The following is a 14,637-nucleotide window of genomic DNA, read 5'->3' as shown; positions in this document are numbered from 1 at the left end:
CTCTCGGGAGATTGTGACTTTGGATTGGCCAACTAATCAGCCACGTAGCCGCCTCTTCGCTTCTTCTGGGTGGAGCAGGCTCGGACTCCGGATTTTCATTGGAAGAGAAGATTGAGATGGGCGTGGCTTCCGGAGCGGGCGGAGCGCGCGGGAGAATTGCTGCGTTGCTGATCCGGGAGGTGAGCTAGATGATCGCTGGTAGCAGGACGTGGGGCGGCGGGAGAGGGCGGAGGGCAACGTGGGTTTCGAGAGCCCCAGGCCGGGGCTGGGGTTCAAGAACGAACTTCCCCCGCGGGGCACCCCTTCAGGCCCGTAGTGGGGTTTGGATCGAATCGAGAGTCCGGACCCTCTCCACTGAGCGCGGAACCTGCTTTCAGCACCAGTGTCCCAGGCCAGCCACTGCGTCGCTGCAAACTTGACCTGTGACTTTTTTTTCTTGTGGTGTTTGTAAGGACGGGTCTCATTGCGCATGTAGCCTAGGCTGGCCTTGGATTCAGCAGTCCTTGCCTCAGCCTTCCTTGTACCAACAGAGGTGTGAGCCACCGCGCGCACCTCTTCTTCTTTGGGTAATTGGCCAAATCAACTACCCAGGAGCTTTGCTCACTCTCTGTCACAGCCTGCTCTGAGAAACCCGTCTCTGTCTTCTGAGTGCTGGGATTACTGGCAGCCCACCATACCTGCCCAGCACCAGATCTCAGGTCCTCAGCCTCCTCACTCTTGGCACTGCCAGCCTGAGCCACCCCACCCCCATCCTTAGTGTTTCTTGGCACTGTCATTTGAAGCCACGTATAAGATGGACGTGCATTGTAGAACACGTCTTCCCTCACACCGACCGGACTGGCTCTAACGTAGACAGGTGGGCGGAGAAGAGGCCTGGTGCTGTCCTCGTCAGCTCCCTTTCCGGGGGAGGGGAGGTTTCTCCATGCTTTCTGATGAGGTGAGCTGCAGCCCTGCCTCTTCTGTCCTTCTCTGATGAGGTTCCATTTCCCCCACCATCCTTCAAAATGCCAAACTCACAAAAAGTCAGGGAATGATGAGCGAGACTCATCTATGCCCCAGGAAGTTAAATGGGAGTCGTAAGGGACAGCTAAATTTCTTCTCCCACTCGCAGCTGAGCCTCAGGCACTGGCACCTTCAGGATGTTAGGGGCCGCTGAATTAGTTCTGTACCAACATCTGGAACGAGCCTGGGCTTCCAGGCTGCCTAGTCCTTCTTCAGTGGATGGTGCAACCAGAAGCATCTTCCTCAGCTTTCACGGACAGTGTTCCCAAGACGGAGGAGACACCTGTCCTTGGCGCTCAGTGGGACACCCAACCACTTCAGATTGCCCTGTGTGCGTGTGTCGCTTTCCCATGTTCTCCCTCCCACAGGCAGCAAGTTGACAGCAAGCGCGTGGGAGTTTGTCACCATTGCTGTGTAAGCTCTGCATGCTCATGGTGGACCCACGGAGGAAATGGACTTGGATCAGCTGGACCTAAACCCCAGAATTACTGCTGCCATTAAAAGGGGTATGTATGCTGTGGGAAGTGAGCAACGGTACACGTGCACTTTGTGTGAAACAAGCTGTGGTGCTCCGTGGGCCACCTCCAACCAGCGCCTTCTCTCCTTTTCATTCTCAGAAGGGGCACCTTTGCCCCTGAGCCCCTGGAGGGCTGTGACTGCTGAGGGCTAACTGCCCAGGCCTCATGTTCACGGCGTTCTTCCTGCCACTGTGTGAGCTGGCTTGATATGTCTGCAGTGTTTTTCTTTCTCTCTCTCTCTCTTTTTTTTTTCCCTTCGTTTTAATTGCATCAGGGTCTCACTGTGTAGCCCTGGCTGACCTGGGATTCACTGTGTAGACCAGCCTGGCCTTGAACTCACAGAGCTCCTCCTGCCTCCGTCTTCCAGTGCTGGGACCAATACTTTCTGTTAAAGAAATCAGGAGAAAGACAAATGTGCTCTTCACAAAATAAAACAGAAGCATTCATATCACTTTATAATCCTTGTTTCTGCAACTGGTTACCTGGCCTTAGCTGGTATTTGTAACTCCCTTTCTCTGCTACCTGTTCTGTATTTCCTCCACCCTCTGCAGTCACCTCAGCAGGTCTTGGCTCTTTTCCTGGAGGAGTGACCTTCATTCCTGATGGGTCTGTGTCCTTCGTCCTCCTGCTTGGATTAGGCTATTGTAGTTTCCCATTGACTTTAATCACAGGACATGGTAGTACCAAGAGACGCGCTAAGGGATCTCCTGCACTCCAGACATAACCCTTCTTACCTCCATTGTGGACAGGCGATCCAATTTCCCCATGGTAATCTGGATCTATCCCCCCAGCCCCAAGATCAGCATCACGGGTGAGCCCTCCAGTTCTGGATTGTAGTCAAGTTGACATCCAGGAACGGCCACTACGCTTTCTTTTGCTTTCAATTGGTTTGGAAGTAAAAAGTAAATCCAAGCCCAGAATTGGTTCCTTTGCCCTCCTCCCCAAGGTGCAGGCCCTTGGTTGTTAGCATGTGTTGCCCGTAGCGATGGCCACAGTCCTGCCCATCCTGGCCTGCTTGGATCCTGCCTCTGCCTTCCGTCAGCCTCTTTGCCTACCTGGCCTGGCTTGGGTGCTCAGAGTTGATTCTCCCTTGGCCCGCTCTCTGTCATTGTCAGTCAACTCCAGGGCTTTGTGCATGGTCACCAGGCACTCTCTCAGGCCACACCTGCAGCTCCATGGTCATGCTTTTTAAAATACAGGGTCTTGCTGTGTAGCTTAAACTGGCCTTGGGTCCTGGGTTCAAGTGACCCTCATGTCTCAGCCTTCCACATAGCTGGGACAGTGGACCAAGGGTGGGTCAGGGTAATAGTCACATCCTCATAACGCCCAGGATTCGCTCTCTGGCTCCTGCTGCTGCTGACAGGAGAGTCAGGCCCAGGTCATGAGGGTGCAGCAGCAGGCCCCTCCCTTGATTCCCTCTCTACCCACTAGCCCCACTCCCCAAGATTTTCTGGGCGAATCCAGTTACCGTCACTGGTGTCCCAGATCTGGGGGCCCAACTCCGTCCCCACCTCTGAGTGCCCTGACTTGCTGTGGTCTATCTGTGTGAATTTAGGCAGACTGAAGTCAGTGAAGGAGGTTCTGTGCTACTCTGGCCCAGACCTGCAGCGGCTCACCAGCCTGCCCAGCCACGATGTGCAGCTCCTGCTGAGAGCAGCCGCTCTTCACCTTCGGGGAAGCCGCGTCCTTACAGGTGGGCAGAGGGCACCTGGGCAGGGGTGCTGGGTGCGTGGGCCTGGGTAGACACACGGGCTCCAGGGTCTGGGGATGACCCCCTGAGCACGTATGAATCTCCCTAGAAGAGGTAGCCCAAGTGACCTGTCCAGAGCCCAGAGAGAAGGGCCCATATTTGCAGAGCACTAAGCAGTAGGGTCTCATGGCTTCAGCTTCTCTACAAAGTTTTCCTGGAGTACCTGCCCCCAGAGGAGACCCAGACAGTAAAGGACAAAGTTAGGTCCCAGTGGTATGGTGGGGACATCTGTGAGAGTCCCCACTTCAGTACATGGCTTCCACATGATGGCTTTGCCTCACTGACATCCGAGGCTCCAACTGCTCAGAACTGTCACTGTCACAGACTGATGCTCATTTCCTCTTCATGCTGAAGCTGTCCAGGACACATGGGCACTGAGAGTACCCTGCTACATGGCTACATTCTGGAGCTTTGGTCTCTCTCTCTCCCGCCCTCCCTCCCCCCCCCACTCCCTTTTCCCCCTCCGTGTGTGTATGTGTGTGTGTGTGTGCGTGCGTGTGTGTGCGTGCGTGCGTGCGAGTGCGTGTAATGACTTTGCCAGTCCTTTGCCCATGTTGCATGTGTCAGCACTTCCTTGAAGGCCTCAGGCTCACAGGCCCTAGCAGGTTGTGGGCGGGGTGCAGGCCACGGGCGGGGCGCAGACTGTGGGCGGGGCACAGGCTAGACTGCTGATGTTGCCTGACCTCATGCTTGCTGCAGCACTGCACCTGTTCCAGCAGAGGGAGAGCTTCCCTGAGCAGCATCAACGCCTGAGCCTGGGCTGCCCTGTCCTGGACCAGTTCCTGGGTGGAGGCCTGCCCCTGGAGGGCATCACTGGCTTGGCTGGCCGAAGCTCAGCAGGAAAGACCCAGCTAGCCCTACAGCTCTGCCTGGCTGTGCAGTTCCCACGGCAATACGGAGGCCTGGAGGCCGGTGAGTGGCTCTCCTTCCTGAGGGGTAGGACAGGTATCACTCTGACCCATCCTGCTCTGGGGGCTGCTTTCCTCTCTGGGAGGCAGTGGCTATCTCTTGGGTGGTTTCCTATGATTGTTTTTCTTCTTCCAAAAGAGTAAGTGGGAGGTGAAGCTGCACTTAGACTGTCAGAAGGAAGCAGGGGGTACTGGCCAGTCCTACAGTTACTACACAATTACCCTGAGGTACCTCACCCTGCACCCAGACTCAGAACCAGACAGGTAGGGCAGAGAGCACCAGGTCTTTACCTTCTGGGCAGAGCCAGTAGTCTGAACAGCATGTAGATGCCCCTGCTACAGGGAGACTCTGCCTGGTCATAGCTGCAAAACCAGCAGTGACTGAGCCAGGCATGGTGGCACCTGCCTTTAATCACAGTACTCAGGGGACAGAGGCAAGTGGGCTCTGAGTTCGAGGTCAGCCTGATCTACAAAGCAAGTCTGGGACAGCCAGAGCTGTGTTACAGAGAACCCTGTCTCAAACAAAACAAAACAAAACAAGCCAGGGTCTCTGCCATTTCCGCCTTGAGTCCTGTGCCCAAGCCAGGAAGCTGGTCTGGATCCTGTGCTCTGCCCGGTTCTGCACCAGCTGGGGCTTTACTACAGCACTTCATGTTGGTTTCCACCACATGAAGCAATGCTAAAGGCTCCAGTTTCCCTCATTCTCACTGACGCTGCCTTGTACAGGGCCAGGGTTCCCAGCATTGCAGAGGTCTGTAGCGATGTTCTGTGAGCCTCTGACGTGCCTTCTGTCAGGTCATCCCCAGAAGACCCAGAGCCCTTTGCCTACCGAGTCTTCCACACCAGTTGTGATGGTACACGCCTGTAACCCCAGCCCTCAGGATGCAGGCGCAGGAAGATTGATGCAGGCAGGCTGGAGGCCAGGGAAGTGAGGCCCTGTTTGAGCAGAAACTTTTAAATATTTACATTAAGTCCAGAATATTGTTGGCTCTGTTTCCCATTTTGTGGATGATCTTTTCTTTCTTTTTTCTTAAGATTTATTTATTTTCTGTATGAGTACACTGTAGCTGTCTTCAGACACCAGAAGAGGGCATCAGACCCCATTACAGATGGATGAGAGCCACCATGTGGTTGTTGGGAATTGAACTCAGGACCTCTGGAAGAGCAGTCAGTGCTCTTAACCGCTGAGCCATCTCTCCAGCCCGACCTTTGCTTTCTTGACTGAGTCCTTTGAAGCATGGGCAGTATTTGTCTTATGAAGCAGTTTCCTTACTCTGCAGTTTGACGTTTCGGGCAAGCCACTGGGCTCTTTCCACTCAGAGTCCTAGAACTAATCACGTAGATTCCAACAGTTCTGCTGCCCACACACAGGGCGATTCGGTGGCACCACAGCATATGGCTCAAGGGCTGTTTGTGCACCAGCATCATCAAGTAGACACACAGAGAGAGGAGGAGCCTGTGAACTGTCCTGAGTCTGAGGAACATGTCCCAAAGTCCCTTAACCCTGGTGATCCACCCTCTGTCCTGCCCAGCCCAGCGAGGACCTGGAGAGCAGGCATGAGATAGCAGGGTATTCAGGAAGAGGGGATGTGTGTACTCAGGACAGGGCTAGCCTGCATGCCTAAGGAACCAGCAAGGTAGCCACAGATGGGATACTCAGGTCTAACCTGCTGCCTTTCTCGGGGGAAACGTATAAGGGGCAGAAGTTAGAGACAGGCAGAAGACTCCTTTTGGTCTGTGCAGCCACAGGTCTTGTACACACTGGGCACTCTGACTTCCTAGGGGCTGTCTATATCTGCACAGAGGATGCCTTCCCCAGCAAGCGGCTGTGGCAGCTCATTGAACAGCTGCAGGAGCTGCGGACAGATGTGCCTGGGGAGGTAACACAGAAGATCAGGTTCGGCAACCACATCTTCATTGAGCACGCGGCTGACGTGGTGAGTGTCTGCTTGTGCACACAATGACCCAGTGACTCAGCCAGTGTCACCTGTGCAGAGACCATGCTCAGCTCAGGGTAAAGTCAGGAAGAGGATGTGTCGGTCATGGAAGTGTCCCTTCTACACACACAGCAGGGTGGCTGAGGTCCCTGCAGGCCAGGCATTCGGGATGTGTGGGTTGATGAATCTCCAACATGGGGATTTATTGCAAAACCTGGTCGAGCTAGGCGCAATGACGTAATGAGATCAGACACCTTTGATCTCAGCCCTTGGGAGAGAAAGACAGGAGAAATCTTAGTCTGAGGCCAGCCTGGTCTACATACATAGTTCCAGGCCAGCCAGGGCTGCACGGTGAGACCTTGTCTCAAACAACAAAAACCTCACTAGTCAAATTCTTGTGCAATCTGCCCGTTCATCCTGTCTTTGAACCAACAAACACAGATCTAACTGGGTCAATCAACCCAGGAGAAAGGTAGGGAAGGGAGGCCCTAGACATACAGCAAAGGTGTCCTCTGGGTGGGGATGCAAAGAACTGACAAGCCACCACAGACCCCTTCCTGGCTGCTGTTCTCTGTTGACCCTGCCTGAGCCTGGGGCTTGGCTGCTGGCCAGGCTGGGCTCAGTTCAAGCAGCAGGAAGCAGGGCCAGGCCCAGGACAGCTGGTCGTGTAGAAAAGCTCTTATCAGCAGGGAGGGATGAAAATAGGGGTCATTCAGAAGTTTGTAGAAGGGAATAACCCAGTTCCCCAAACTTAAGTGTGGATAACGACCAGGGCAGGATCACCCTCAACATGCCCGTCTGGGCTGTCACATGACTAGGCAGAGAGTTAAGAGCTCTGAGAGGCCCACAGCTGGCTCAGCTGACCCCAGTGTGTCCTCTGACCTACACACCATGGCATGCACTCACTCAGATGATAACAAAGAGCTTTGATTTTTAAAGAATAGTTATGAACAGACTTTCATTCCGGTAGATGGTACGGCATATAAACTTTTAATTTTAAAAAATGTACAATAAAAATACATTATCACACACGACACGGAACTAAACACATGAGAAGTGCCACAAAGAGGCCAGGCAGAAGCAGCAGGAGTCAGACGTGTCCTGTCCGTGGGCCTCCCAGGAAGGGGCCAGGGCCAGGTCACCAGCCTCACTGAGAGTTGCTCTCCAAGACCCTACTAGTGGTGCAGTTGTTAGTATATGCCCACAGCTTGGGGGCACGGGAACTAAGTTAGCACTGCAGGCTCCCAGCTGAGGGCCCTCCCAGCCCCACCCTGGCCTTCACAGGGCCAGCTCTGGAGCCAGTGTCAGCAGCAGCATCATGGTGTTTAAAGCAGACGAGGCCCAGATCACTGCAAGAGAAAGTGCAGGTCAGGTCTCCACTGGGAGCAGCCCTACCTCCTCTGCCCTGGGTCTGCCCAGGAACCAGAGTGGTCAGTGCCAGCCTCCCTGGGGCTCAAGGCCACAGAGCCTCCCCTCCCCTCTTGTGCATGAGCAGAGCAGTGGGGACCACACCTGGCCGCCTCCCACCTCTTCCTGCCATCCCCGAGGTGCCCAGGCCCTGGCTTAGGGAGGTGCAGACACTCACATTGGTACTAGCGTCTTCTAGGCTGCTGCTGTCGTTTTCCACACAAAGAGGCTCTGCGGGTGCCCTAGGGAGAAGCACAGACTAAGGGGGTGCCCTAGGGAGAAGCACAGACTAAATTTCACCCCTGGCTGGACTCAGAGCTGCCAGTGAGTCAGTGCTAGGCTATCTGCTTGACCAGCCAAAACTGCCTGAAGACCTGGCTGAAACCTCAAGCCTTGTCACCCCTCAAGTGTGGTCACGTGGCCACTAGCAAGGCCTTCCTCTGACAGCAGCCATCTACCCTCCCCATACAAGCCTACGCTGTCACCTGGGCCACTTAACCACATCTTAAGTCACCCAAGGCCAGTGCCAAACAGGGCACAGTGGCCCCAAGAAAGCCTAGGGCTCCTGGAGTGGCCAACAGAGATGCCCCTGGTGCCATCCCTTGTCTGTCCCTGTTAGCATTTTCTCCAGGGTGTAGCAAATGTGGATGGTGCAGGGTTCCGACTCCTCCTTTACAGAGGGTGCTACCTGCTCTGTGCAGAAGAGACTCACAAACACTCCATCCAGCAGCAGCAGGTCTGGCCTGCCCCGTCGCCACAAAGACCTGGAAGGCACACATGCACACACACACACATTCTACACATCCTACTCAAGCGAGACCAAGCAGCTGCTTTCTAGATTTCAGCCTAGTGAGGTGACTGTGTCAGCCATGGATCTGTGGCTAGGCTGGGTGACTCAGTATCTGTGGTGGACTCAGGGTGAAAGTCCAGGTATGCCTGCCTTCACCCCAGGAGGGTAAGAGGCAGCCAGTAAGTATCAAAAGCTACAGTCAGGGAGTTGTGGAGGCCACTGGCCAGGTGTAGCCGGTGTAGACCACAATGTGTGTCCCCACAGGACACCTTGATGGAGTGTGTGAGTAAGAGGGTCCCCATTCTGCTGTCAAGGGGCATGGCCCGCCTGGTGGTGGTTGACTCCATTGCAGCCCCATTTCGTTGTGAGTTCCATCTCCAGGCCTCGGCGGTCAGGGCGAAGCACCTGCACTCGCTGGGGGCCGCGCTTCGAAGGCTGAGTAGCACCTTCCGGAGCCCCGTGCTGTGCATCAACCAGGTAGGTGCAGCTGGCGGGGAGGGAGAGGGCTGCCCCTGAACATGGGGAAAGCAAGCCCTGGGTAGAAGGGAGGACCTGAGGTGGCTAACCCTCACTTGCTTTTTCCAGGTGACAGAAATGGTAGAGGACCAGGAGTCTGCAGGGTGAGTGTGGACAGCTCAGCCATGCTGTACACTGGGGTGGGGTGGGCTATGTACAAGCAGCAACACCCATTTTGTGTCTCAGGGCTTGGGAGGAGCGCCTCTCTCCAGCCCTTGGCATCACCTGGGCTAACCAGCTCCTGATGCAACTGATGGTTGACCGGATCCATGAGGACAGTGTTACCACAGGCTTGCCCAGAAGCCCAGCTCGGACTCTACGAGTACTCTTCGCCCCCCACCTCCCCCTCTCCTCCTGCTGCTACACAGTCAGTGGGGAAGGAGTTAGAGGGATGGCAGGAACTGAGTCCTGCTAACAGTAGGGCCAGTGCATTAGCCTGACCCTGATTCTGACGAATCCTTCCAACAACCTGTGTCAGTCCATGGCACCTGGTGAACTGGCTCCCAATGACGGTCAGTCAGTATCTGCTCTCTCCTCCCTGGGGTTCACCTACTGTTGAGCCTTGGGGTTTGGCCTCACACTACCTGTCATAGGATGTCCGACCAACAGGGGCTCTGGCAGCCCTGGGACCCCAGAATGACTTAGCTCTTCTCTCTGCCTGGGACTTTCAGCAGCTTGGTGGGGCCTCCTCTCCTGCAGGATGATCTTAATTCCCCCCAACCCCCACTACACACACACACACGCACACACACATACATACACATGCATGCATGCACACACAGTAACACACACCACTCAGGCCAAACGTGACTTGCAGTGAGGTACTCCCCCCACCGTGCCCCTCCACACACACATACAACAACATTTGGGGGCAGAGTGGAGAAAATACTCTGAGGAAGGGAAACGGTGCTGACCTGATTCAGTTGCCTGGGCTAAGCAGCTTTGGGCAACTTACAACAGGGTCTGTCCTCACTGCGGCTGGTTAGTGTGCCCAGCAACTCTGGCTTGGCAGTGCATCTAGGCTGAAGGCACCACAGTGCACCCGACAGCATGGAGTGCACACTCAGCCAGCGGCGGACAAGCATCCTGGTAAGATCTGCTCTGGACTCAGAATCAACACCCTGTGGACTTGGGGCTCAACAGTCACCAATGAACGTGACCTCTGAAGACAGGGCTGTGGTGACAAAGCCCTGTGCTTCAAGATCCTGCCACGTAGCACAGGCTCCCACCAGCAAATGTGCCAGGTGGAGACTCACCAGTGTGTGACTCCTCAAACCAGGTCATACACTGTCACTGTCCCCACTCAAATATCGAAAATAGTCCACTTATGGTATATACCATGACATCTTCAGGGTGGCCCCATCCTCTTCTGAGCTCATCAACCTTCCAAAGGCCCCTGGGGTACTCCCCCCCCCCGCCCCCGCAATTCTGCACTAACCCTAGGTCTCCGGCAGGCAATGCCCCACCTGGGTCTGAGAGGCTGAGGATACTGACATAAATAAGGGGATCGTGTGGAGTTTGTATAAAACAGCTTCTCAGGGTTTTGTATTGGGAAATAAAACTATTTTTGTAACAAGGTATCAACACTTCCATTTTTTTTTCCTAAAGAAACAGTATTGAAAATTAGAAGACAGTTCCTAGGCAGACGCACTTAGAAAACATGCCCAAAGTTTCCTAGGGCCTAGATCCACCAGCCAGGTCAAGGGGCCCTGAAGGTCCACCCCAGCATCAGTCCACCTGCTAAGTGGAGAGTATCTTTCAGCACCTGCCGCCCTTATCTGCATTTAGCACAGCAGCTGGCTGCCTGGACTCCTGCTCACCTGCGTCTCAGGTATAGTCAGCTCCAGACCAAGTGCAGATGGATGCAGGGCAGAGACCAGGCTCACGGCCATGAGCCACACGAGCCGTAAGCACACACGTAGCAGCTACTCAGTACATAAGCCTGTGAACACTGACTTTCTCGTGCTAGCAAGACAACAGAGAGGAGAGGAACTTGCAGCACAGTGGCAACCTGGGCTCACTCTCTGGAACCGTGAGGAAAGGAGAACAGAATGAATGCAGAGGTCTCCTGATCCACACATGGAGCCATGATTGCACACAAGGCTTTCTACGTGACAGCTCCAGAAGCTTTCCAGAAAATTCCTATCTGAACTCTTCCAACACCATTGCCCACCACCCGAGAGCCTCCCAGCAGTAACCACAGCAGGTTGGCGACATCTCACTCCTGAGAGTCCCTCGCCACGAAGGCCATGGTGAAAGCCAGGCCCCACTTTCCTCCTGAGAACATGAAGTGTAACAGAACCTTGCTCGGTGCCGACTACATACAAGTCCCCAGGCTGCTCCTGTGAAGCAGTGTCCGCTAGTGAGGCCAGCCAACTTGCTCCAGGATTCTGCCTCTGCCCGGCAGGCCTGGATCACCGGAGGCCCCACATGGGTTCTGAGGAACTCACACTGGTACAGGAGCTTTGTCTGTTCATCCATCTCCCCAGCCGGAACCGTGTGCTCTACCTTAAGACAGGCTTTCTCTGGCAGCCCTGGCTGGCCTGGAACTCGCTCTGTAGCCCAGGCTGGCCTGGAATTCCACCGTCCTCTGCCTCCTGAGTGCTGGGATTAAAGTTATGCCAAGAAAATCTGTAACTGGTTGTGATCAATCAGTTAATTTTAGACACCGGCCCAAGCCCTGGTGTTTTATGAGAACCATGCAGTTTCTGAGACTGATGCTAGGCCGAGACAGTCCCTGCAACCCAAAGGCCACATCCTGCTGCCCTGTAAGTCCACTGCTTCCAGCCCGTGTTCTCGCCCCACATAGATCCAAACACTGTCAACACACACCGTGAAAAAGCTCCTGTATGTCAGCATACACCAGAAGAGTGGGACCCTAGGCACTGCAGTGCCCACCACCAACACTAACAGTAGCAGCAGCTCCCCTGTGTGCTGCTCCCCCATCTCTTCCCTCTACACTTGAGGCTCAACAGACACAGGCCACTGTCAACTCTTCCCCTGAAGGAAGTATTTTTAAGCTTCTGATTCTTACTTCATAGCTTTTTCACAGCATTAAATTTTAAATAGATCTAGGTGTCATAACAGCGTGGCTGACAGAAGTCACATGCAGCAGCTGATGCACACGTGCCTAGGCCACCAGCTGCAGCATGGCTGCCTCCCTGGCCACAGTGCTGCGGCTCTGGCCATAAGCAGCCCCCAGCCAAAGGTATAGACAAGCGGCGGTAACCTGGGTTACGGCTGCCAGGCCCTCTCAGATGCTGGAAAGAAAGCCCACTCCAGCCGAGAGGACAAGCTCCCTCCTGGGCAGGCTGAGGAACTGCCAGTGTTCTGTGCTCGGGATCCTATCCAGCTCAGTCCCCGCCCTCAGTTCTGAGTCTGCCAGACCAGGAACCAAAGTTCCTGTGTGAAAAAGCAAATGGAAATATTATAATCAATATGGAGATCACCATCAAACACTGTGGCCTCTGACACCAAATATGCACATATAAATACTAAACATTGGGATTCAGAGTCCAGCTCAGTGCTAGAGCACAGTGCATGGGTGTGCACTTAATGAGCAAAGGCCTCGGTGCACCAGCACCACAGACCAACTCCTGTGCCAGGTGCCTGCAGCACACACCTGCTGTCTTAAAATGTCCTCTGCTGGGGCTAGGGTGACAGCTGACACTTTATTAGTTGAATCGGCCACTGAAGGAGTTGTGCCCTCATTGGGTGTGACCAGCAGGGAGTCCGTCACTCAGACTGAGCTCTATGTCCCGGCAGAGAAGCGTCCTTCTCGGTACGTCACAGTGCTCCTCCAGCCAAGCAACCAGGCAGGTTCTAGGATCGAGCTGATGGCCACACCCAGTGCCAATCCAGACATCTAACAGGAAGGAAAAGTAGAAAACCCACTCTGCCAGGCTGCACAGGGAAACGAGGCTATGGCCTAAGTATCCAAGAGCAGCAGTTACAGACATCTTAATCATACGAAGAGAGTGACACTGCTGTGACACTGCTCCGGTGAGGACAGTGGTGACACTGCAACCTCACCACCTGCCGCTGATCCCACAGTGTGCAGATACCACATATAGGCCCATCCAGTGGGGCGTGCTCAGGCCCCGGAGGCTAGGACACAAGCAGGGCAGGCTCCTAATGTGGAAGCCATCTTCTGTGGCCGTGCCACCTGCATTAACACCCAGAGAACTGACGCACTTCATACTGCAACGGGTCATGAACACGCAGAGACAAACCCATCAGCACACTGTCAACCAAAACAGGAAACATGCTAAGGTGACCTCTGCTCCTGCAATGTCAGTGACCATGCAGCTGGGGGTGTGGGTCCTTCTCACCTGTTTTTTACCTGGATTCAGTGCCTGGGGCCCCCGCCCCATCTCAGCACAGTTTACAGCAGCCGTCCTTAATGCAGCCAGTCCTGCTACCTTCCGAGACTGCTCAGCCAGGGCCGGGCACTCTGCTGCCTGTCAGGCGAGTCTGACCTCTCAAAGGGCTTCCTACACCCAAGGGAGACACTCCAGGTTCACTAAAGTATGTTTTACAGTTTATGGTAAATTAATAAGAAGAGAAACAATTTGACTATTAGCAAGACAGACTGAAGTTTCGATTCCTCTACTTAGAAAGTCACACTGGGGCCAGGTGTGTGGAGTGACTCAGAGGCAGAGGTAGCTATGAGGTTGGAGACCAGCCTGGTCAGGGCCACACAGTGAGACCCTGCCTCAGAAAAACAAAGCAAAGCAAAGAGCGAACCCCTCCCCTTGTTCCTTTCAAAAGCCAGGATGGTGTGCACACCTACAGCTCCAGGCGGAAGCCCACATGGAGGGTCTTCCAAGCAGCATCTGTGCTTCTGAATGTGACCTGCGCACACCTCCGGCAGCCATAGAAGCCAGAGACAGGCTAAAGGCCAGGATGCAGCCTACAGGTCGCAGATGCTAGACACACAAACTCCAGCAAACGGCCAGCTCTGCCTTGAATCTACCTTTACCATAGCCTAGCCACGCGCTGTTGGAGGACTGAACAGGGTTTTCTCTACAGCAAACTACTAAAAGAAATCACATGTAAATTATGATTCCACTCACCCAGGTGGTTTGTTTTTGGGCACGGTCTCACTATGTGGAGCAGGCTGGCCTTGAACTCAGAGCTCTGCCTGCCTCTGCCTCCCAAGCCCTGGGTTCACACCATACCCATTGAAGCAACTGAGCTCTCTGAGGAAAGCTACAGACTAGACTCTTAGCCTCCTTTCTTCTCATAAATGACAGCAGCAAAGTGGCCTATGTGGCACTGTCTTTGGTCCTTGTCATCGGAAACTACGAGGGTCAAAGTGTTCAGCCAAGCATCAGCCTCGACCTGTCCACCAGGGTAGCTATTTTCACAGGAGCCAGAAGGCCTGGCTCCTCCAGGGCACACCCGAGAAAGACAAATCCTAGGATCCTTCTAGACACTGACAGCGCAAACACATGGAGAGTCAGCTGGATAGCGTCAGGAAGATGCCTCAGCTTTACACACTGGACGGCACTCGACCCAAGTCACTGAGAAACAGCTGCACTCGACGTGATGTCTACTTCACATCATGGCTGGCTACCAAAGGGACACCACCCCCGCTCCAGCATCAGCAGTGTCCACGCGCTGCTGCTGTTAGCACAGAAGCCGTAGGGAAGAGAGGGAGAAGAGGGACGTCCAAGCTCTCTGCCGGGGCAGGTGCTTCCAGAACTGACTCTGCACACTGGTGAGCATTTCAGCTTCCCAGAGGGAGAGAGCCCGTGCCAGGCATGGTGACACAGACCCGCAATCCCAACTACTTGTGTGGCTGAGG

The 14,637-nt window shown here is 54.5% G+C and overlaps 2 protein-coding genes across 15 annotated transcripts in view; one reads left to right on the top strand and one right to left on the bottom strand.

The window, feature by feature from the left end:
* Positions 1 to 151: 151 nt before the first annotated feature.
* Positions 152 to 10,408, top strand: Xrcc3 (X-ray repair cross complementing 3). Of its 2 annotated transcripts, none has more exons than XM_087551959.1 (8): positions 152 to 937; positions 1,371 to 1,508; positions 3,076 to 3,213; positions 3,970 to 4,182; positions 5,961 to 6,115; positions 8,577 to 8,789; positions 8,898 to 8,932; positions 9,015 to 10,408. In XM_087551959.1, the coding sequence occupies exons 2-8, from the start codon at positions 1,454 to 1,456 to the stop codon at positions 9,241 to 9,243; spliced, it is 1,038 nt and encodes a 345-aa protein (XP_087408085.1). In that variant the 5' UTR covers positions 152 to 937; positions 1,371 to 1,453; the 3' UTR covers positions 9,244 to 10,408.
* Klc1 (kinesin light chain 1) overlaps positions 7,085 to 14,637 on the bottom strand; it is a 43,408-nt gene continuing 35,855 nt past the window's right edge. For all 13 annotated transcript variants that reach the window (XR_015621675.1, NR_197766.1, XR_015621677.1 and 10 more), the window contains 2 exon segments: positions 7,701 to 7,764; positions 7,085 to 7,464 (listed from right to left, as the gene is read on the bottom strand). Coding sequence is in view for 8 of the 13 variants with exons in the window: in NM_001434197.1 (NP_001421126.1) it covers positions 7,462 to 7,464; positions 7,701 to 7,764 (67 nt within the window). In the remaining 5 variants the exon portion in view is untranslated.

This window comes from Rattus norvegicus, chromosome 6 (assembly GCF_021556685.1).
Source record: "Rattus norvegicus strain SHRSP/BbbUtx chromosome 6, alternate assembly SHRSP_T2T, whole genome shotgun sequence".
NCBI lineage: Eukaryota > Metazoa > Chordata > Mammalia > Rodentia > Muridae > Rattus > Rattus norvegicus.
Note: the sequence above shows the minus strand (reverse complement) of the source record. Positions and strands in the feature narration are given on the sequence as shown.